General features: G+C 38.2%; 1 protein-coding gene across 3 annotated transcripts in view; it reads right to left on the bottom strand.

Annotated features, from left to right (window-relative positions):
* Window positions 1–1,458: 1,458 nt before the first annotated feature.
* Window positions 1,459–22,661, bottom strand: part of lcmt2 (leucine carboxyl methyltransferase 2) — a 37,363-nt gene continuing 16,160 nt past the window's right edge. The window contains exons 4-14 of one of the 3 annotated variants that reach the window (XM_073046865.1): window positions 21,878–22,067; window positions 21,287–21,443; window positions 19,452–19,641; window positions 17,394–17,501; window positions 15,989–16,076; window positions 14,941–15,192; window positions 11,592–11,816; window positions 10,612–10,709; window positions 7,087–7,274; window positions 4,573–4,708; window positions 1,459–3,135 (exon numbers count right to left, since the gene is read on the bottom strand). In XM_073046865.1, the coding sequence (XP_072902966.1) occupies window positions 2,977–3,135; window positions 4,573–4,708; window positions 7,087–7,274; window positions 10,612–10,709; window positions 11,592–11,816; window positions 14,941–15,192; window positions 15,989–16,076; window positions 17,394–17,501; window positions 19,452–19,641; window positions 21,287–21,443; window positions 21,878–22,067 (1,791 nt within the window). In that variant the 3' untranslated portion in view covers window positions 1,459–2,976. Of the gene's footprint in view, window positions 3,136–4,572; window positions 4,709–7,086; window positions 9,907–10,611; window positions 10,710–11,591; window positions 11,817–14,940; window positions 15,193–15,988; window positions 16,077–17,393; window positions 17,502–19,451; window positions 19,642–21,286; window positions 21,444–21,877; window positions 22,068–22,661 lie in introns of those variants that run through there. The other 2 variants (XM_073046867.1, XM_073046868.1) reach the window with 2 other exon arrangements.

The following is a 22,661-nucleotide window of genomic DNA, read 5'->3' as shown; positions in this document are numbered from 1 at the left end:
TTATATTGTCTAAAGCCTTGTCAATGGTGAGGCTTCACTTTGAGTATTGTGAACAGTTTTGGTTCCCTCATCTTAGAAAAGATGTGCTGACATTAAAGGGGTTCAGAAGAGGTTCACAAGGATGATTCCAGGAATGAAAGGGCTATCATACGAGGAATGTTTGATGGCTCTGGGTCTTTACTCGCCGGAATTCAGAAGGTGAGGGGGAATCTCATTGAAACCTTTCAAATGTTTAAAGGCCTAGATGTGGAAAGGATGTTTCCCATGGTGTGAGAGTCTAGGACAAGAGGGCACAGCCTCAGGATAGATGGGCACCCTTTCAAAACAGAGATGCGGCAAAATTTCTTTAGCCAGAAGGTGGTGAATTTGTGGAATTTGTTGCCACATGCAGCTGTGGAGGCCAGGTCATTGGGTGTATTTAAGGCAGAGATTGATAGGTTCTTGATTGGACATAGTATCAAACATTATGGGGCGAAGGCCAGGAACTGGGGTTGAGGAGGAGAAAAAAATCAGCCATGGTGATGGTGGAGCAGACTTGATGGGCCAGATGGCATAATTCTGCTCCTGTGTCTTATGGTCCTAAAGCAGGGGTGTCAAACTCATTTTAGGTCACGGGCCGGATTGAGCAAAATGCAGCTTCATGCGGGCCAGATCAGTCGGACGCGTGCGAACGCTGCTTTTGTTACCTCCGTTTTTTCAGCCTGCTCTCATGTGTCTCAGTCTCTGCTATAACTACAAAGTGTTTAACTTTACAAATTCCGTTTCTTATGAAGAAGACTGCCGAATAAACACTAAAAACCCTGAAAACCTGGTACCTGAATAAACTCAGCATTAGCCATATCATACGCCATAGGCGCTTCGATTACTGGGGCCAGCTTTAATAGTAATTAGATATTATCTCGCGGGCCAGAGATAATTCCACCGCAGGCCGGATTTGGCCCGCGGGCCTTGAGTTTGACATATATGGTCTAAAGTCTGTTTTCCTATAGCTCCTTAAAAATAAAACTTTTGTCCCTTTTTGGAAAGAAAGGTGAATTAATTGTCAAGCAAAGCTTTAAAAAAAGGTTCAGTTTGCTTATTACTGTACTGTGATGCTTTACAGAGAGAAGGCAGGAGAATGGGATTGAGGGAAAATAAATCAGCCATGACTGAATGGTGAAGCAGACTCGATGGGCCGAATGATGTAATTCTGCTCCTAATTTCACTGTTTTATGGTTTCAGGGAAACAAAATTATTGCCCATCATGGTGGTAACCCTGATTTGTCTGACCCTTTGGGGAAAACACATTCATTTACTGTGGGCATATTGTATTGTTTCGATATGCCAATGAAATTTCACTTAACAGAATAAACAATGCAAGGAAGTACAAGATATCCTCCAATGTGGAGCACTTTTAAAATCTATTCCTTTGACTGTGTACAGAAATGATTCCCTCTAAATTTAATAATTTACTATAACTGTTTGAAAGGCAATGCAAATTTTAATAGATGGGTTAGTTCATAATTTGTCACAAGTCGTTAACAAGTATGTATTCAATTGCATGACATTAGAAATATGTCAAGAAATGAATATCTGACATGCTATCAACAGATAAATATCATAAGAGATTCTCTTAATTATATTTGCATCTGCACACCTACAAATTGGTCACATTCTTAACATCAATTTGAAACAGCCTGTTGTGGGTAACAGTTCCTGTGTTAGAGTATAACATTATTATTCCAAAGATAAGAAAATCTATATTTTCAAGAGGCAAAATTTTAAGAATTTTGTGTTCATGAGGGTGAGTAGTTAGTTACCTTGCTTGAAAGCACAACAGCTCATTGTTCAAATCAAATCCACAGGTTCAAACCATTCACATATACTCAGTGGCCATTTTATTAGGTGCGCACACACACACACACTCATTAATGGAAGTATCTAATCAGCCAAGCATGTGGCAGCAACTCAAAGCATAAACAGTTACTTTCCCCAAGCAGTTAAGGCTGATCAACACCTCCACCCATTAACTCCACCATGGCTTTATTATTTTGCATTAGTCATATTATGTACAGCCTCATGTCACTTTATGGACTCAAATCACTATGTATAAAAAGTATCAAACATTTATATTTATTGTGTTTTTTTTTCTATTATTCTTTGTTCTGTATGTTTTCTGTTCTTTTATGCTGCTTCGGATCTGGAGTAAAAATTATTTGTTCTCCTTATAATGGCCAAGAGATTCAGCTGCTGTTCAGGTCAAACCATCAGAATGGGGAAGAAATGTGATCTAAGTGTCTTTGACCATGAAATGACTGTTAATGCTAGACAGGGTGGTTTGAGCAAGATTTTACAGAGAATGGTGTGAGAAACCAAAAAAACATCCAGTGAGCGGCAGTTCTGTGGGTGAGAATGCCTTGTTATTGAGAGAGGTCAGAGGAGAATGGCCAGACTGGTTCAAGCTGAGAGGAAGACGAGTAACCATGACCATAACCATAACAAAAGTGGTGTGCAGAAGAGTATCTCTGAACACACAACACATCGAACCCTGAAGTGGATGGGTTACAGCAACATAAAAACATGAACATACACTAAGTGATGACTTTATCAGGTACAGGAGGTACCTAATAAAGTGGCAACTGAGTGTATTACATCTATGCCAGCCACCAAATGATGGACAATTTAATTTAGAAAGTAGCTCAAATATAATACCATGAATGTTGACACAGTTAAAAGACTAATTACTCAAACGATTACAGGTAGACATTCCTTCATATTTAGTGAGGATAAGACAACTGTGATGAAATATAAAACCAATACTCATAAATCTGGCAAAGTCTCAAGGTGTAGCCAAGGTCACCGATAATTAAGTTCACAATATTTCATTTGTCACCTTCATGATATTCAGCTGTTGGCTTTAGGTCTCCAGGAGAAGTATTATTTCATAAAAGCTACAAACTGTACTCTGATTTTACTGTTGTGTTTCATTTTGTTGGATCAGCAAATCTCAGGTAACTGTAACAAGACTGGTTGGTAATTCAGGTGTGTTCCAAATGAGAAGCAGTTCCCTCCTCCGCCTATGACCAGCACCTGGCGTTCCTTTGCCAACAGCAGACTACTGTGATTGTGTAACATTAGTGGCCACTTCACAAGGTTCTGTAATAGAGGAAAAAAATCAATATATCTGAAGATTAATGTCATATAATAGTCTGCCATATGATGCAATTTCTTTCCATTTTACCCTTTTTGGTGCTTGGAGTAATGTGACATAAATATATTAAATGAAAAATTCAAGGCCAACATTTTGTTGTCATTCTGGTTACAACTTTTAGTGGCAAGAAATATCTTTTACTTATTCACTTAATACTAAATTAAGTAAGGATTAATCATTTAGGAACTCCTGCAAAGACACATGCACTTTTAGATACCCAGTTCCAAAATTTTCTTGGTAATCTAACTTTTTAGGCTTGACTGGTTGAATTTTGAATGGTTGAACATTTTTCCTCTTGTGCTCTACACCTCACCTTTAACCCCTGACTCCTCCCCCAATTTCCTCACTCTCTTATCTGCTTCTCCGGTTTGTTGCTTCATCCTTTATTTCCCCTGGGGTTTCCAATATGCATAGTCATAAATTGAAACTTCAGCTTTAAAGCACTCAGAGCAATATTATAGAAATATATTTATCTTGGTAATGGTAACAAATAAATCGTTACTTTTAGTCTCAATAATTTGAGATTTTTTTTGTTCACTGATCTGTCATGCTCAGCGACTTGTGATAACAAAGGGCAGTTTGAACATTCGTGCGTCCACCAAATGACCATAGGCTGGATCATGAAAGGTAAAGAGGCATTTAATACCAAATCAAGATACTGATAGGGTCTCTGTTCACCAAAATCTGTAGCTACAACAAAATAACAAATTGATCTGTACTTCAATTGGGCTTCTGGAACAATATCAGGGTCTTGCAGGGATAGAGCTTGAATGACAAATTTTTGCTTTCTTTCTGATTAGGTAGGTTATTTTATTCTGAAATATAGAGCTACATCCTTTTACCTTCACTAGTAATTGTCATCAACAAGAAAAGTCACTGGATACACAGTCTTCAAAGGGTAATTTGCCATTACAGTTCATTACTAATCTTGGGGGAAAAAAGTCCTTGTCCTCTCTACTCCAGACATTTGAGCTACTCAGGAATAAGGTTACTAGCAGTAAAAAAAAACACAATTTTAAAAGCTACAGTATAAAATTGCAACAACTGTAGGAGGGAATAAAAATTAGACATTTTCTCCTCCAGCCATTAAAATTAATAAAACAAATCCGCAAGAGAATACAAATATACATTATTCACAGCCTTACCCACCGTTTCAACATAATCTAGAAAAATATGTTTACAGTTAAGTTGTATCACTGTCATATGACAACATTTTAGGGAATGAGCTTCTTTGGAATAATTTGGTCATTCGCGTGCTGTACCTTTGATTATTACCAACAGGAAGTAAAATATGTAAATATGCTGGAGGGGAAAATTCTTGAGCACAATACAACAGATGTTTTGTTTTTATCAGATATATTGCTCTAACACTGATTACTTGCCGTGCTGATGTAGTAGTTACAACTCCGTCCTGCTTTTAAATCAATAAGAGTTACTTCCGGATTTGAATCTGTGTGGATTGATACTCCTCCAAGCAAAATAAGTTTATCATCAAGAATATGTGCTGTGTGCGAGTATCTGAAAAATAAATGCAAACAACTTGAAGGCAATTTCAATGTCACTGATCATCAACCACCCCTCGTTCCTCCTGCCCTCTGATACTGGAAAGTCCTTCTTTCAACATGTACGTTAAGGTCCAGTAATGTTGCGACCCTAACTCAAGTGAAATTTTAACCCAGGCTTGAGCAGGCAAACCAATTTGGACTTTTCTCCAGAATCATAGAAATATAACAATGGCGTGAATTTCCAGCTTCCTTTTTGGGTGAAGAGGAGGAGGACCTCCTCCATATTGTTCCATCAGTACTGGTGGGAAGCTGCAAGTCATATAAGATTCCAAAGGGCAGCAGCCACTTCCAGACAAATTATATCTGTTCTTGACAGGAAATGGCTGGTGTTAGGGTGATAACAAACCTGGGGATATAAAATTATCCAATTTTCTTATTCAAAAAAGAGAAGATCCTGAGAGGCAGGACTTATGAACATCTGGAGATAAATAATATGATTAGGAATAGTCAGTATGGCTTTGTCAAAGGCAGGTTGTGCCTTATGAGACTGATTGAATTTTTTGAGGACATTAATAAACACATTGATGAAGGAAGAGCAGTAGATGTAGTGTATATGGATTTCAGCAAGGCATTTGACAAGGTACCCCATGCAAGGCTTATTGAGAAAGTAAGGAGGCATGGGATCCAAGGGGACATTGCTTTGTGGATCCAGAACTGGCTTGCCCACAGAAGGCAAAGAGTGGTTGTAGACGGGTCATATTCTGCATGGAGGTCAGTAACCAGCGGCATGCCTCAGGGATCTGTTATGGGAGCCCCTTCTCTTTGTGATTTTTATAAATGACCTGGATGAGGAAGTGGAGGGATGGGTTAGTAAATTTGCTGATGACACAAAGGTCAGGGGTGTTGTGGATAGTGTGGAAGGCTGTCAGAGGCTACAGCGGGACACTGATAGGATGCAAAACAGGGCTGAGAAGTGGCAGATGGAGTTCAACCCAGATAAGTGTGAGGTGGTTCATTTTGGTAGGTCAAATATGATGGCAGAATATAGTATTAATGGTAATATTAGTGTGGAGGATCAGAGGGATCTTGGGGTCCAAGTCTAAAGGAAACTCAAAGTTGCTGTGCAGGTTGCATATGTGGTTAAGAAGGCTACAGTGTGTTGGCCTTCATCAACTGTGGGACTGAGTTCAAGAGGTGAGAGGTAACATTACAGCTATATAGGACCCTGGTCAGACCCCACTTGGAGTACTATTCTGGTCACCTCACTACAGCAAGGATGTGGAAACTATAGAAAGGATGCAGAGATTTACAAGGATGTTGCCTGGATTGTGGGCATGCCCTATGAGAAGAGGTTGAGTGAACTTGATCTTTTCTCCTTGGAGCGACGGAAGATGAGACGTGACCTGATAGAGGTGTACAAGATGATGAGAGGCATTGATCGTGTGGATAGTCATAGGCTTTTTCCCAGGGCTGAAATGGCTAATGTGGGAGGGCACATTTTTAAGGTGCTTCTAAGTAGGTACAGAGATGTCAGGGGTAAGATTTTTATGCAGAGAGTGCTGAGTGCATGGAATGGGTTGCTGGTGACTGTGGTGGAGGCGGAAACGATAGGGTCTTTTAAGAGACTCCTGGATAGATACATGGAGCTTAGAAAAATAGGGGGCGATGGGTAAACCTATGTAATTTCTAAATTTATGTACATGCTTGGCTCAGCTTTGTGGGCTGAAGAGCCTGTATTGTGCTGTAGGTTTTTCTATGTTTCTAAAAATCTCCGCTGTTAAAAATCACATCACATACGCATTTATGTAAACTTCCAATTTTCCCCTATACTGTATTATTTACCAGGAAGCAGTTAATTTGCTTAGTCTTCTCAGGATAGATACTTGAATAATGACTGCTGTTCCCTAAAATGTAAAAACACACTCAGGCTTACTTCTTGTAGTTTTAACCATTCTGACAATGGGTACTCTGTATTAAAAAGTTATAAGTGGAGTATCAATTTGAAAGCACATAAAATGTAAAATTTCACATGCATCGTAATCCTTCCAGGTCTTCCACACAAAATAAATCTCACTCATCTGAGAATCTGAAGTTAAAAGCCTTGAGACTGTTAGGATGTATTCTGGAGTCACGATATATAGCAAATATATCATAACACTAGCCAGTCTTCAGACCTGAACGTGGGTTGTAGACTGATCAACCTGTCATCATCTGAAGATGTAGGCAAAAGTATGAAGGGTAGAGACAGCAAGCGGGAGAAGGAGAAGAGAGAGAGGGGGGAGGGGAAGAGGGGGAGGGGAGAGGGGAGGGAGAGGGAGAAAATAGCAATTTCATTTTTTGCTATTAAAATAATTCATATTATTTTGCTATTAAAATAATTCATATTATTACCGCGGAATGACAGAAGAAATCATTTGTATTCTTTCCCAAACAAAACCAGACAAAGTTGGCTTAAGATAGAAAACAGATCCCAAAGGAACTTGTGCTATTCCCAATCCACCAGCAATCACAACGCCACCCTTCCATGTACACGCAGTGTGGGAATGACGGCCTTCAGGCGGAGGACCATCCACTGGAATCTGTAAAGCACGTACATTGTGTAATAGATTAGCAGGCTGTTTGGATTTGTTTTTAGAATGTGAACATTAACCGATTTCAAACCGTGAACTGTTTTTCCCAATGGATACTTATGCTCCAATAGATGACACTTGTGAAATATTTTGCATAGTAAATGAGTCTAGGTATGTCATTACCCTGTCTTTGAGGTTGCTTTATCAAACTTAATCCACAAAAGGAATTAGACTTTCTACCCTAGACTATATTGGGTTAACCCTGTGTCATCTTTTAAATATCAACGTTATATTAACAACTTCCCAATCAACTTTTCCTCTTCCAGATTCCACATATATTATCAAATACCTATTAGTCACTTCATGAGTATTCTTACATAAAGTCTTTTGTAATGGATTGCAGTACAGAATCACAGTGATATACAGCATAAAAAGAGAACCCCTGGCTCACTGAGTCATCACCAACCATCAACCACTCATTTACACGAATCCTACATTAAACATGTTTTTATTCTCCCATCAGTCTCTTCAACTCTTCCTGCACTCTGCCTTTCACCTGTACAGTGGAGGAGATTTACACTTACCAACATATTTGTCTTTGGGATGTGAGAATGAACTGGCACACCCAGAGCAAACCCAAGTGGCCTGAAGGATACTGTGCAAGCTGTGTGTAATTCCAGTTTAGGTTGACTTCCAGCCTGTCTATATTCCATTTGTATTTATTTCATAACTTCCTTCACTCAAACATCTTTCCAGTTTCCTTCGTAAATGCAAAGAATGTGACTTGATTTTACATGTCACCCCTTCCTTAGTCACGTAAGATTATATCACCTTATGGACCCCTTTAATTTCCTTAAAATAAATCAATTTTTAGAAACGTTTATTAAAGACTGAATCCTTGAAGGTGGTAACAAGTGGATAGAAGAAAGGCACTGCAATCGACTAAAGGCAACTGCAGTGGCATGACAGAGGAGTTGGCCAAAGCTGATTCAAGGGTGATGGTGAAGAAGCAGGGGTTTCTGGGAGTGATTCAGAAGACACAGGTTCATTTTAATCCCGAAGAAGAAACATTCTACAGGGAGGATGAAGCAACCGTGGTTGACAAGTCAAAAGTAACATAAAAGCAAAAGAGACGGCAGCACAGCAGTTAGCACATCGCTTTACAGCAGTAGCTGAAAGATTGCGGTTCGATTCCTGCCACTGTCTGTAAGGTGTTTGAACATTCTCCCAGTGGCCATGTGGGCACATTCCAAAGACATATAGATGGATTAGTGAGTTGTGGGCATGCTATGTTGATGTCGGAAGCGGGGTGACATTTGTGGCCTGCTCAGCACAATCCTTGCTGATTTGTGTTGAGGCAAATTATACATTTCATTCCAGAATGAAGGAGATGTCGTCCTTCTTCAAAGAAGGGAGCTACCCTTCCTCCACCATCAATACTACCCTCAACTGCATCTCTTCCTTTTCATGCACATCTTCCCTCACTCCATCCTCTCACTACCCCACCAGGGATAGGGTTCCTCTAGTCCTCACCTATCATCCCATCAGCCTCCACATTCAGCACATAATTCTCCATGAATTCCACCATCTCCAACAGGATTGCACCATCAAGCACATCTTTCCATCCCCCCACTTTCTGCTTTCCACAGGGATTGCTCCCTACAGTCTCCCTGGTCCCTCCCCACTGATCTCCCTCCTGGCACTTATCCTTGCAAGTGGAACAAGTGCTATACCTCCTCCCTCACTACCATTCAGGGCCTCAAAACGTCCTTCCCGGTGAAATGACACATCACCTGTGAGTCTATTGGTGTCATCTATTGTATCCGGCGCTCCCAGAGTGGTCTCTTGTATATCGGTGAGACCTGATGTAGATTAGGAGACCGCTTTACCCAGCACCTACGCTCCATCCCAAGAAAAAGTGGGATCTCCCAGTGGCCACCCATTTTAATTCCACATCCCATTTCCATTCCTATACATCAGTCCCTGGCCTCCTCTACCATTGCAATGTGGCCCCACTCAGCTTGGAGGAGCAACACCTTATATTCTGTCTGGGTAGCCTCCAACCTGATGACACAAACATCGATTTTTTCAACTTTCAGTAATGCCCCCCTCCCCCACCCAACCAGACCTTCTCCATTCTGCATTCCCGTTCCGCTCTCTCACCTTATCTCCTTATCCGCCCATCATCACCCTCTGGTGCTCCTTCCCCCCTTTTCTTTCTTCCATGACCTTCTGTCCTCTCCTATCAGATTCCCCCTCCTCCAGCCCTGTATCTCTTTCACCAATCATCTTTACGGCTCTTTACTGCCCCCCTCCAGCTTTCACCTATCACCTTGTGATTCTTCCTCCCCTCCTCCCTCCTTCTAACTTTGACTCCTCATCTTTTTATCTCCAGTCCTAATGACGGGTCTCAGCCCAAAACTTTGACTGTACTTTTTACCATAGATGCTACCCGGCCTGCTGAGTACATCCAGCATTTTGTGTGTGTTGCTTGGATTTCTAGCATCTGCAGATTTTCTCTTGTTTGATGCATTTCACTGTATGTTTTAATGTTTCGATGTACATATGACAAAAAGAAGCTCACCTCTTTATCTTCAAAACAGCACAACAAATAACAGGAAAACAGAGGATTTGGAGGATTCTAAAAACCAACAGAAGGCACACCAAAAATTAATCAGGTGAGAAAAGATGAAATATTAAGATATAAAAGAGGAATCCAAAGGCTTTTTCAGATATATTAAGAGCAAATGAGAAGCAAGAGTGGACATTGGACTTCTGCAACACGTTGCTGGAGAAATAATAGTAATGGAGAACAAAGAAATGGTGGATAAACTGAAGAAGTATTTTGTGTCAATATTTACTGTGGAAGATACCAGCAACATGCCAGAAATTTGAGAGTCAGGGGGCAGAAGTGTGTAGAGTCACCATTATTAAGGAGAAGCTACTTGGGACGTTGAAAGGTCTGATGGTGGAAAATCACCTGGATCTAATGGACAAAACACCAGGGTTTTGAAAGGGGTAGCTGAAGAGACTGTGGAGGTATCATTCAAGAATCATCAGTCAGTAATTCCATTATTAAGGATGAGGTTTCAGGTTACTTGGAAGCACATGATAAAATATTCCAAAGTCAGTATGGTGTATTTAAGGGGAGATCTTGTCTGGCAAATCTGTTGGAATTCTTAGAGGAAGTAACAAGCAGAATAGACACAGGAGAGTCCGTGGATGTTATTTACTTGGATTTTCATTAAAGTCTATTCCCAAAATATTAATTATCTTCTTTACTCCACATAAACTCGCTGTAATGTTGAACATTTGCAGCAGTTCATGTTTTGATTTCTGAACTTACATTTGTCCAGCTGTAATCTTGCAGACTGAGGAAATGCCAATCATCTAGAACCAACTCTTTGGATGAGCGACCACCATAAATGAACAGATAGTTCTGGTCTTTAAAAGAAAATGCATTGACCTTCAATTAGAGATAAAATGTATTCTTTAGATCTATTATTTTCTAGAGTTCCTTATCAAAGTAATAAAATAGAATCTGGAGGCTTTTGGCGACAGAGAACCCTTTGTCATTTTGAAATTCAGTCACCAATCCCTAATTGGAATTGACTCTAAAACTAAACCTCCATCAGAAGTACCTTGTAGGCAGATGCAAATAGAGGAATTTGTGATCTAAGTTTTGCATTCCTTTCTGAAACATTATAGATCCTAAGGTACTACTGTATTTCAAATACAGAAGAAGTAATCCTGGTATTCTGGTTAATGTTAATCTCTTAAACCAAAACTTCAAAGAATGGATTATATGGTTAATCTGTTTTTATTTAATAGGATATTGCATCGTGCAAACTGGGTGTCAGATTTCCTATATTACAATTTTTCAAAAATATCTCATTGGCTGTAAAGAAATTTATAAAGCCTTGAGTTTGTGTAGCACACTATATAACTTCAAATCTTTCTTTAATAACATTTTACAAACAAAATCTGAGGGTCTTTCTATACAGTATTCCTTCTATGTAATTAACTTTCCCTTTTTATGTGTCAGGTCAAATTTTAAATACAGTAATGTTACCACTAATCTGCTAGGACAGTATCTTAAAATTTGTCCAGATTACCAAATAGGGATTTTAATAGATTTCTTCTATCTAAACAGCTGACTTCTTTCCCTTTTTTGTTTTTTTTTTCATTTATCAGTGAGCATTTATAAAGCTATACCGTAAATCAGAGGAGAAATAAACAGAATGATTTGAAATCTTTCAACCTTTTGTCTAGTTGTTTATAATTAATGGCCCCTTATATTTTACATGACTTGTGTTTTATTTTTACCTCTGTAAATCACTTCTGTTGCTGTGTGCCGCCAGCGTGGTGACAGCATGGTGCCACTGCATTCAATCGCCTTTAATGACAAGCTGACATTGGAGATGCCACCATCGCCTGTGTCACATCTCAAACAAAGAACACTTGTGACTGGCTTCAGTGGAGATGTGCGGCCGCCAATGATTATACAACGACCATCACTGAGTGCGGTCATGCTGTGAAACATTCGCTCAGCTGAAAATAAACCAAAAAATTACAAGTTCAATGCACAAACAGAATAGGTTGCAGTTTAAAAGAATGTTCAGTTAACCTATCAAGAATAAAGACTCTAAGTGCCATCAAAGCTGACAGATTTTAGCAAAATTCACCAAATTTACATTCAGTTTCTAAATAGATTTCTTTGAATTATCTTTTGATTTTAAAAATAGTAATTAGGAATATATTAGAAACAGACTATTATGTACTGGATACGGAAAAACAAGGATTGAATTGTATGATTATCAAGAAGAATTACTTTTTAAAGTTTACTTACCAAATTGTTTACTAATAGCTTTTACTGTTTTGTTCATTTAAGTTCAATTACTAAATAAATAGCAATACAGTAATTTGTTTTAAAATAGTGATTGGCCTCTTTAACAGCAGGGGGCAATGCAGCCAAGCCCAACTGAGCTCTCAACAGCAATCACATACAAGTGCCTCCAGCAGAGATCAGTGAAACCAAGCTGGAATCTACACAGCCAACTGGAGAACCAGAATTAAAAATAGAAACTGCTGAAAATGTTCAGCGAATCAGGCAGTACTTATGCAAAGAGAAACAGAATTAATTTTATCAATCTGTTTGTCTTTCCACAGATGTCGCTTGACCTGCTGAGTGTTTCCACCATTTGTAGTTTTATGATTTTCATTTACTGGAGAACCAAAATCACTCACATCAACAAATTGAGAGGAGCAGAAACTGAAATAGTAGTGTATCCTAGTAACAGCTCAGTTATTAGCAAGATAAACTTGCTAACCCATAGGGAAGTCAGAAATACAAACAAGGACATATTCACACACGCATTAGAGATTATAGTATAAATATAGTGACAAATGTGTACATTTTATGAGCAAATGCTCATACCAATTTACACCATAATTCTTTTAACATTCATTTTCAGGATTTGGGTATTATTTCCAAGGCTAGCATATGATTAGGTGGTAATGGGCTGTTCTTTGAACCATCACAGTCCTTCCAATTAGGATACTCTCATAATGCTGTTGGGCAGGGAATTCCAGGATTTAGACTCAATAATGAAGTACCAGTAATATGTTACCAAGTTAGGATTGTGGGCAACTTGGAGGGGAACCTATTGCAGATGTAGCTCTTACCTTTCTTGGTGGTAAACATTGCAGGACTGGGAGCAACTATAGGTGAGGAAGACTAAGAGATTAACAGCAGAGCATTTTGTAGATGGTACAGATTGTAGCCATTGTGCACCAGGGATGGTTGGAATGAATACTTAAGGAGGTTGATGAGGTGTCAATCAAGGAGACTATTTTGTCCTGGATAGCATTAAGCTTATTGGATGCTGTTGGTGCTGTATTCAAGTGGAGAGTTTTACATAATGCTCCTTTGTAGGTGGTGGAAAGGTCTTCGGGTATCAGGGGGATGAGTCACTCAATGCAAGATAACAGCCTCTGGCTTGTTCTAGTAGCCACAGCATTGACGTGGCTGGTCCAGTTCAGCTTCTGGTTAAGTGTAACTCCTAAGATATCGATGGTGAGGGACTTACTGATTGAATGTGATTCTGATGGAAATTCTATTGAATGGAAAAGGGAAGTGGTTAGACTCTCTCATACAGTTAGTTCATACAAATTTGCAATTGGTGTTCAACTTTAAGCTAACACAGCAACCATGATGTTGAGAAACAGGTGTTTTTTACCACTTAATATTATAGTCATGTATGGACTGCAGGCAAACTTCACATTATAGCCGTTCAGGTTTTAGAATCTACCCTTACAGAATTCACAAATAACGATCAAAAAAGTTGAGATATAGAATAAAAATTGCTCTTACATAACTTATGTGAAAAAAATAAACAAAATGTATTTCTCCAATTTGTGTTTCTTGATGCATGTTCAGGTGATGTGGCTTTATATTACAGAAAATTGCAATATGCTGTATTTTCTAGAAATGCAAATCCCTCCCCAACCTCTTAACATAGGTATCACCTATATACTGATTTTTTTTTCAATATGTTTCCATTGCACACCAAGTTCATACTTGGGATTCTAAAAATTTAAATAATACACTCCAGGAAAAAGGTCACAACTGCTTCTTCTGATCATAACATATTCCAGCATATCGATGCAGCTACAAAGAAGGCACGGCACTGGTTGAATTTCATTCAGAGCTTGAGAAGATTTGGTATGTCACCAAACTAGTTGAAAATACCGTGGAGAGCATTCTAACTGGCTGCTTCTTCATCTGGTATTGGGGGGGGGGGGGGCGGGGGTGCTACTGCACAGGATTGAAGTAAGCTGCAGAGGGTTGTAAACTTTGTCAGCTCCATCATGAGCACTAGCCCCTGTAGTATCCAGGACGTCTTCAAGGAACGCTGCCCTCAGAAAGGAGGCGTCCATCACTTAGGACTCCCATCACCCAGGTCATGCCTTGTTCTCATTGCTACCATCAGAAAGGAGGTACAGAAGCACGAAGGCACATACATACTCAACGATTCAGGAACAGCTTGTTCCCATCTGCTATCTGATTTTTCAATGGACCCATGAACCTCACTACTTTTTTATTTCTATTTTTGCACTACTTAATTAATTTAACTATTGTATATATATATATATATATATATATATATATATATATTTACTGTAATTCACAACTTGCTTTCTCTATTATGTATTACATTATATTGCTGCCATAAAGTCAACAAATTTCATGACCTATGCCGGTGATATTAAACCTGATTCTGATCACTATAGATCTTTAGCAAGTTGGACAAATGTCAAGGCATCAGGCTAGATCATGAAAAAAACTCATCTGTAATGGTTTCAAAAGCTAAATAGCTTCTGGGATTCATTGCCTGAGCTCGCAGATTAAGAACAAGCTATCATAGTTTTGCAGACATCTGTGAAGCTGAGCCAAGAAAATATCTTCAAATGAAAAGAGGCAACAATGAACAGACTTTTAACTTTTGATGGTTCTTGCTGCTTTTCTGATAAATTAACATCAAAGCCCTAATATCAAGCACAGAGTGAGAGAGAAATTACTATTGCTTTTAGCAGTTTAAGCTTTCATAGAACAACATGGATAACAATAATTCAAAAAATAATTTAAAGCAAATTTTATTATTTTTAAACTTACTCAATAAACCATCTGCATCCCTAAAGGAGGTAGATTTCCAAACTGGCCCACTTTTAGCCAGAAGTGATATATCTTTAAGGCGTCCATGCTGACCAATTCTGTTGCCAAATCCTCCAGTGGTAACAACTGTATATGGGCCAACTAGTACAGAGCAATGGGCAAATCTCCTCAGATGAGGGCTCTGTGTTTCTGTCTCACATAGAGAGACTGAAAGTTGCAATGAATCAAGAATATCTAACTTGGTGCAGTAATCTGAAGAGGAAACAAAAGTGTACATAGACTGAAAAAGAAAACAATATTTAACCAATGTTCAAAAGAATGGCAATACCATTCCACATCATGGTTTCAAACAGGCACCCACCAGGTTGAATCTTCCAGCAATTTTAAATTTAATTCCATGCCCACAGGAATGCAATTATTGTGAACATTACAACATAGGTTTACTCAGATACAAACACAAAAGACTAAGATCTTTTGCTGAATTCTGCATCAGATGTGGATTTTTTTTTCATGAAACCTGATACTGAAAATGTCATGCTATCATTGAAGGCATTTCACTTCTCAGGTTCAACTCCTGCCAATATCAACATCTGATCCATTAATATACGGTGTCTTCTTCAGTCTTTACATTCTTTTACACATTAGACCACTGCTTACCTACAGTCTGCTGTTGATAATGCCCTTAATGTCACATTTTTAATGATTTTTGGCACTTTAATTTTTAAAATGTTTTAATAACTTAACCTTTCTTTATTGAATCACTGAACTTTAATAGTTTTTGCATTCATCAAACGTTTCTCAGTATCAGGGACATTCAGAAGCATTCAAAGCCCTTAACATACTTAACAGCAGGCAAGACCTGGAGCATGGCATCTGGTGATCATATTACGACACATCAGTTACAAAAGACGTTTTAACTGTTGCTGGTGCTTTGGCAGATTTTCTATGATTGACAGCTGCATGTAGTAAAGATGGTTAGGCACCAAAGAACACATTCAAATTATTATCCTTTCTAGTTTGTTACCATGTGAAATTTTGCCGACCTTACCTGGATGAGGAGTAAATGGCAGATACTTTATCAAATCTCCTTTTGATGCACACAGAATCATATAGTGAGAGCACTTCAGATGCCATTCCTTGGTCAAAAGGAGATGATGAGAATGAAAAGAAACATTTGTCAAGTTAAGCAATCTTTAAAATATCTATTTTTTTAAATATTTTAACATTCTGTGAAATAAACCTATAACAATAGTGTCAAAGATGTTTATAGAAGGGGGCCATTACGTCCATCACATCCTTGCTGGTACATATGGATTGAATTATTTATCTGATTTATGTGGATAAATATTAATGATTGATTAGTTAGGCCTCTTCAAAGTGAATTTTAGCAGGTGTTTATTAACAGCATATATTTACTTTTATTTCTAATTCCTCTTGAATTCTGAGTCTAATAGCCCCTCTAATACCATTTAAGGTGAGAGGAGGCACATTCAGAGGAAATGTGCTGGACAACGTTTTTCTCAGTGATGCGTGCCTGAATGTGCTGCTCGGGGTGGCAGTGGAGGCAAATATGATAGAGGGATTCAAGAGGTTCTTATATGTACATGAATTTGCAAGAAATGGAAGGATAAGGGCATTGTATAGGCAGAAGGGATCAGTTAGACATTTAATTACTCATTTATTTAGTTCGATACATCATTGTGGGGTGAAGGGCTTGTTCCTATGCTGCACAGTTCTATGTTTTATGTTCATTCAAGGTGACATAAGGATTCAAGTACAAAAATGATTAAAACGTCATAGAAAGGTAAAGGAAACAGAAAGCTAAAAAAATGGATGAGAGTGCACATCCTGGCTAGACCCATGTTGGACTACTGGAAGTGATTATAGGCAACACATTTTAGGAAAAATATTACGGTCTTGCAAAGAATGCAGCACAGATTTATCAAAATGATGATAAATCTCCAAAGGTTAAAGTAACAAGGACATGTTAAATAAATTAGACAATTTTCCTTGAATTTAGAAGGTTAAGAGTTGATCTGACTGATGCTTTAAAGATAATAGAGGAAAGGTAAATGAGAGAAACTATTTTTGCTATCTGAGGAGTCTGAGACATGTGGACATAATCTACAAAATTAGAGCCAGGCCTTTCAAGAATGAAGTGAGACATTAAGGGATGCAAGAAAAAGGCAAATATCTGAGTTTAGCCACAGATCGGTGATGATCACACTGAATAATGGAATAAGTTCGAGACCCCAAACATCGCACTGCTGATCCGATGTTCTGGGTGAAATACCTTTTAAAAACAAATCACTAAGTAGTTTTTCAGTTTACACCTTTCATAATTTTATTTTCAAATGTTTTTCACACAAGTTTTGAGTTACGCTGGTCTATTTGAAAATTAAAGCATAGTTGTAATCTTTTCAAACAGTTGATATATCTAAGGTTAGATTTACCTCATACTCATCAAAAGGTTCCAACAGTTCTATCCTTTGCTTCTCTTGCTCTGGAATACATCTGATATAAAATTCGTTCATGTCAATACAAAAGCATTCCTCCCAGCCCTGAAACAGACACATAAGGAAATGCAGACAAATAAATTTATCACTTTGACCAGACTGCTTCTGTATATTAATCCCGACATAAATTCTAAAGACACAAACTATTGTATGTAATACAAAAAAAGCACTACTCCCTAATACTCTGCTTTCTGTCCCTTTGACAACATTATATTTACACAGCCATGGGATTAATTTTCCTAATGTCTACCAGGCGATACTTGAGGTATCAAATGCTACATGAAACCACATCTACAAATCAACTGCACTACTATTACCCGCCCTTTCTGTTGCTTTGTCAAAGAATTCAATAAAGTATGCTGAACTTAACAATTAATTCTGTCTCCAATTATTATTTTTTTTCTTTAGAGGTTTCCCAACCACCCAAGTTGACTGATGGGTAGCTGCTGTGTTTATTAACAACAAGAAATTCTGCAGATGCTGGAAATCCTGAGTAACACACACAAAATGCTGGAGGAATTCAGCAAGGAGAGTAATAAACAGTCAATATTTCCAATAAAGACCCTTCATCAGCTCTGTACATTCCCACCTGTTATTTTAAATTATGCACACAAATGTTGTAGGTATTGTAATCAATGTGTTGTATTGATTGAGCAGTGCATAAGTCAGAATCCTATTGCAGCAATTAACTGAATTCAATAAAACAATAACCTGGAAGCCAGCTGTGAGAAATAATTGTGAATGCGCTGAGTTACTGAGAAAGTACAAATTGTCTACTGTACCCTGGACAAATCCGCACTGTCATAGATATGCCTCCTACTGGTTTGAGAACCTGTAGATGAATAAAACTCCTGCACCTGAACCAACTTAAAGAATTTCAATGATTCATACTGCGATAAATTTGCTTTTAGAGCACTTGTTGTTGAGTGCCATTCAGTCGTCATCCACTCATGACGATCCTATAGATAGTGTAGTTGTCAATAGGGTTTTCGTGGCAAGATACGGAAGTAGACTGCCAGGCCTTTCTTCTGCACAGATACTGCTACTGCCCAGCTTGGGACCTGGCCGGATTCTAACTCAGGACAATCCGCCTCTAAGCACAGAACTGATGCCACTACACCACTGGCCAGCCCTTTCGACCACTTACACCATCATAAAGGAACTTGTCAGCCCTACCTGATTTGGGGTATATTTGTCTCCAGTTCAAAAGTACATGGTTGACTCGTACAGTCTTGGAATACCAAATATCAATTTGTTTGTGTTGCCAATGTCCTAACACCAAATGTAGAGAAAATTCTCCCAAGAGTTCAGGAATTCAAAACTACCTGAGACCCAAGTTTTCTTTTCTCTTACATTTGGAGCAATATCAAACAAAATTTACAGTTATCTCTAACCTACTTTTACAAAGCAATAGTAAAGCAAAGTGTTAACTAAATGATCACAGCACTTTCCCTTTGTGCAGGAAACAATAAGTTCAAGCTCCACTCCAGAATCCTGAGCACCAAATATTGGCTGAGAGCATACTGACAGAGCCACCAGCTTTCACATGAGACATTAAACCACGATCTTCACTGGTCCTTCAAGTGGACACAGAAGATCCCAAAGCACTAATTTGGAGAACAGTATCCAGCTGTCTTGGCCAATATTTACTTCTCAACTAACACCACTATGTCAGGCCATCTGGCTACTAATGCATTACTATTTGTGTGACTATGCTATGTGAAACTGCCTGCTGTCAACAGTTGAAGTTCACAAACATATGAAGGAAATCGTTGCTGTTACATGAAACAGGCTGCTCAACATAAAACAATGGACAAATCCACACTGTCATAGATATGCCTTCTTCTACTAGTTAGAGAACCTGTAGATGAATAAAACACCTGCATCTGAACCAAATTAAAGAAATTCAATGATTCATACTGTGAAAAATTTAGTTTTAGAACACCTACACCATCATAACTATAATAAATGGAAAATGTGCAATTCTCCACTAACCTCTTTCAAAAAACGAATCTGCTGAGCCTCCTTTCCAGGGAACTGAACAAGTGCATGCAGAGTGGAGTTCAACTGCACAAAGTGCTGCTGCATCACTTGACCAAAGGGATCATTTGGACGTATCTGTTCATAGACAACAAACACTGCTGACGAAAATCGCTCCGCAGCCCAACGGATTACAGCTGAAGAGCTAGATAATAGTTTAACTTCATCAGTGAGCAAACAGAAAACTAAGACTCTTTACTTAATACACCAATCCTCTGAAAATGGCCCAACTTGATACAAAAAATGATTTATTAGAAAAGATTACCATTCCATTCACAACTGCCTGCTGTTTCTCTGAGTTTGGATTTGGAATTTCTAAGAACAAATAGCTGGAATTGTCAAGGTCAACTACAAATGATAAGTTGTTCTGAGATGTTCAGGCACACCAGGATGATAAACACTGTAATTTTCTTTCTCTCAGAAAATGAAATATGGACTTTTGTCAGTGGCAATTGATATCAGTTAACATCTGTGATTCTTCTATTGCTCATTTTACACATTTTAAAAATTTGTAGGACTTTAAAAACCATAATACAGTGGATTCCAATTAATTGGGACACTTTGGGACCAGTAGTTTTGGCCCAATTAAGGGACAATCCCAATTAGCCAAAGTTTCATGGAAATAGTTAAAAAGGCATACAAATGACAAACTGAGTAACAACTTATGTTTTTAAACAAATTAGAAGACTAATGATACTACTGCAGTAATATAAAACTATGTATTAGTTCCCAATAGTTATCACTGAGGAATTCAGCTGTGTTGCGTTCTTTTAACTGTAAATGAACAAAATCAATACAATTAGTGTAGATAATGGACTGCCTTCATACAATGCTGCCAGTGATTGCATCCTCCAAATTTTCATTTTCATAGTACGTTCAAGATGACTGTCGATACCTTCAAATTCTTCGAGTTTCTAATTTGTTGAAGTAGTGAAATCACTTCATCTTCACACCGGGCCTTTTCTGGCACCTCCAAGCCAGAATGCTTGAAACCGCAGTGAGCTAAACAGTTCCAAATTGTCTTACTGCTCAATTCTTACCAACTATCAGCGACAAAAATCACTGATTTTTAACAAAAATGCAGACAACTGATGCTATTTAAAAACTGTTTGCTTGAAGTATGGTGTTGTGTCTATGGCTATGCAAGTCACATGGTTGATGGTAGTTAGAAACTCTTTATCAACAGTCTCCTGCCCCATTTAAGCACACGGTGTCCCAAATAAACAAAGGGAATCCTGCCTATTTTCTTGATTAGTTTTTGTTCTTTAAGGGTTATCCCAAATAAGTAGCTACCTTGATTTACGATTGGTCCAATTAACCAGAATCCTCTGCCATTCAAAAGATTACATTCTTACATCTATGAAATGGATAGCATTTTTATTTACCTGGGTCCCTTTTCCTGGAATCTACAATAGTCCTTTTAATTGAAAGTGTAAGTGGCTGGCTGCAACTCCTGAAGTTTCAAAACTATTCCTCAGCTGTGTTTGGAGAATGAATTTTATCAAACTGCAATTATTTTCTACCTGCTTCTAATTATCTGGAATACATTAACTTCAACAAACAATGAGCACCAACCTCAGCTACTAATTGAAGTTTAAGCTTGAAAATCTCCCACTGACCCAATTACAAAGTTTAAACACTTTGACTATATTTTTCCACTTTCTCTCAATTTAATACCAGTCCAGTAGCATAGAAGCTGCCACAGTTTTCTAATGAGAAACTCCTTCTAAAAATAGCTGCATGGTCATTGACAAATCCTTCAAATAAACTTACAAATCCATTGTAGTTACCTTTCATTTTTCATATATGTCAGCACAACTTCTGACAGCAATAGCGTTGGGCAAGCATAGTTTAGGCCAATTTCCATCAGTGTGTTATCTAACTTAGTTATTTCAGTGAGATCAATACCTAGAAGCTTGTAATCCATACCATACAGATGACCTGCAACTTCAAAAAAGAAATCCAATTATAAAGTGCACCAGACAGTTGGACATTCAAAGGCATTAAGAAAACATTTTTTGTAATATACTGTAATTTAATGTGAATTGTTCTAATTTTATGATTGTTTATTGCATCACTGAACAAATCAGAATCCATTATCTATAAAAGTCAAAATGAACTTTCATTGTGCATATTTTGTTAATTTTATATTTAAACATTTTCTGCAACTCTTGCCAATAAACATAATATAATGAAACTTGAAAAAAGCACACCAAGCAATTTTCCTTTAAAAAATACAAAGCTCAGTGATTGTATTATGCTGACAATAAACCTGTTTAGCAAGAGGGCCTTATTTAACTTGTCTATTGTATCAGTGTCAAAAGCTGCGCCAAAGTCAGCAAGCATTTTCAATGAAGCATGTACTTGCAAATCAATCATACCCATTTGGGCAAGTCCCATTTCGTCAGTGCAGCCTATAAGCTCCACAAGTTCCTGCTTGTTTTTAATCAGAGTGGCTTTGCGTTGAACGACATCTGGAAAATCCACCTCATACATAATTACATTTTTCAGCTCACCACTTGCCTTCAGCCGGAAGTACAAGGAATCAAAACCAGCTCCGAGTGAGAGGATCTGCAGAACACATAACAAGCTCTAATGTACTACCCTTAGTCACTGTCAGAACACAAATGTTCATACAACTCCGATTTTGATTTAAGTATACAAAGTCTCACAGTTTAGTTACATTTATGCTTTTAAAAAGAATAAATTTGCACCAGATGCTTGTACCTGAAAATATGCATGGACAACACATTACAGAACATTTTGAATACTCGATCTTGAAACTCATACTGTACAAGTTACTAGTCACACCTTAATCAGTTTGTAAGATCTGGACATCAATGCTTGGGGTAGCATTTAAGGCCCATTCTTTTTGTAATAAACGATGTACTGGAAGAACTCAGTGGGTTGAGTAACATCAGTAAAAGAAAAAGAACTGTCAACATTTTAGGCCAAAGGCCTACATCAAGTTTGAGAGTGGACAAGGGAAAGGGCAGACTGCCAGTATAAAGAGGAGAGGGGAAGTGATAAGACAGGAGCCCCAGGTGATTGATGGACTCAGCTGGGGTGTAAGATATTGAGCAGTTTGTATCAGGTAGTGATGGGAGGAGAGGTGGAGTTAGGAGAGTGGTAGATGGATGAAGGATTGAACCAGTCACTGCTCCG

Source organism: Hemitrygon akajei, chromosome 5, assembly GCF_048418815.1.
Source record: "Hemitrygon akajei chromosome 5, sHemAka1.3, whole genome shotgun sequence".
Taxonomy (NCBI): Eukaryota; Metazoa; Chordata; class Chondrichthyes; order Myliobatiformes; family Dasyatidae; genus Hemitrygon; species Hemitrygon akajei.
The sequence above is the reverse complement of the archived record's forward strand: the minus strand, read 5'-3'. Positions and strand labels throughout refer to the sequence as shown.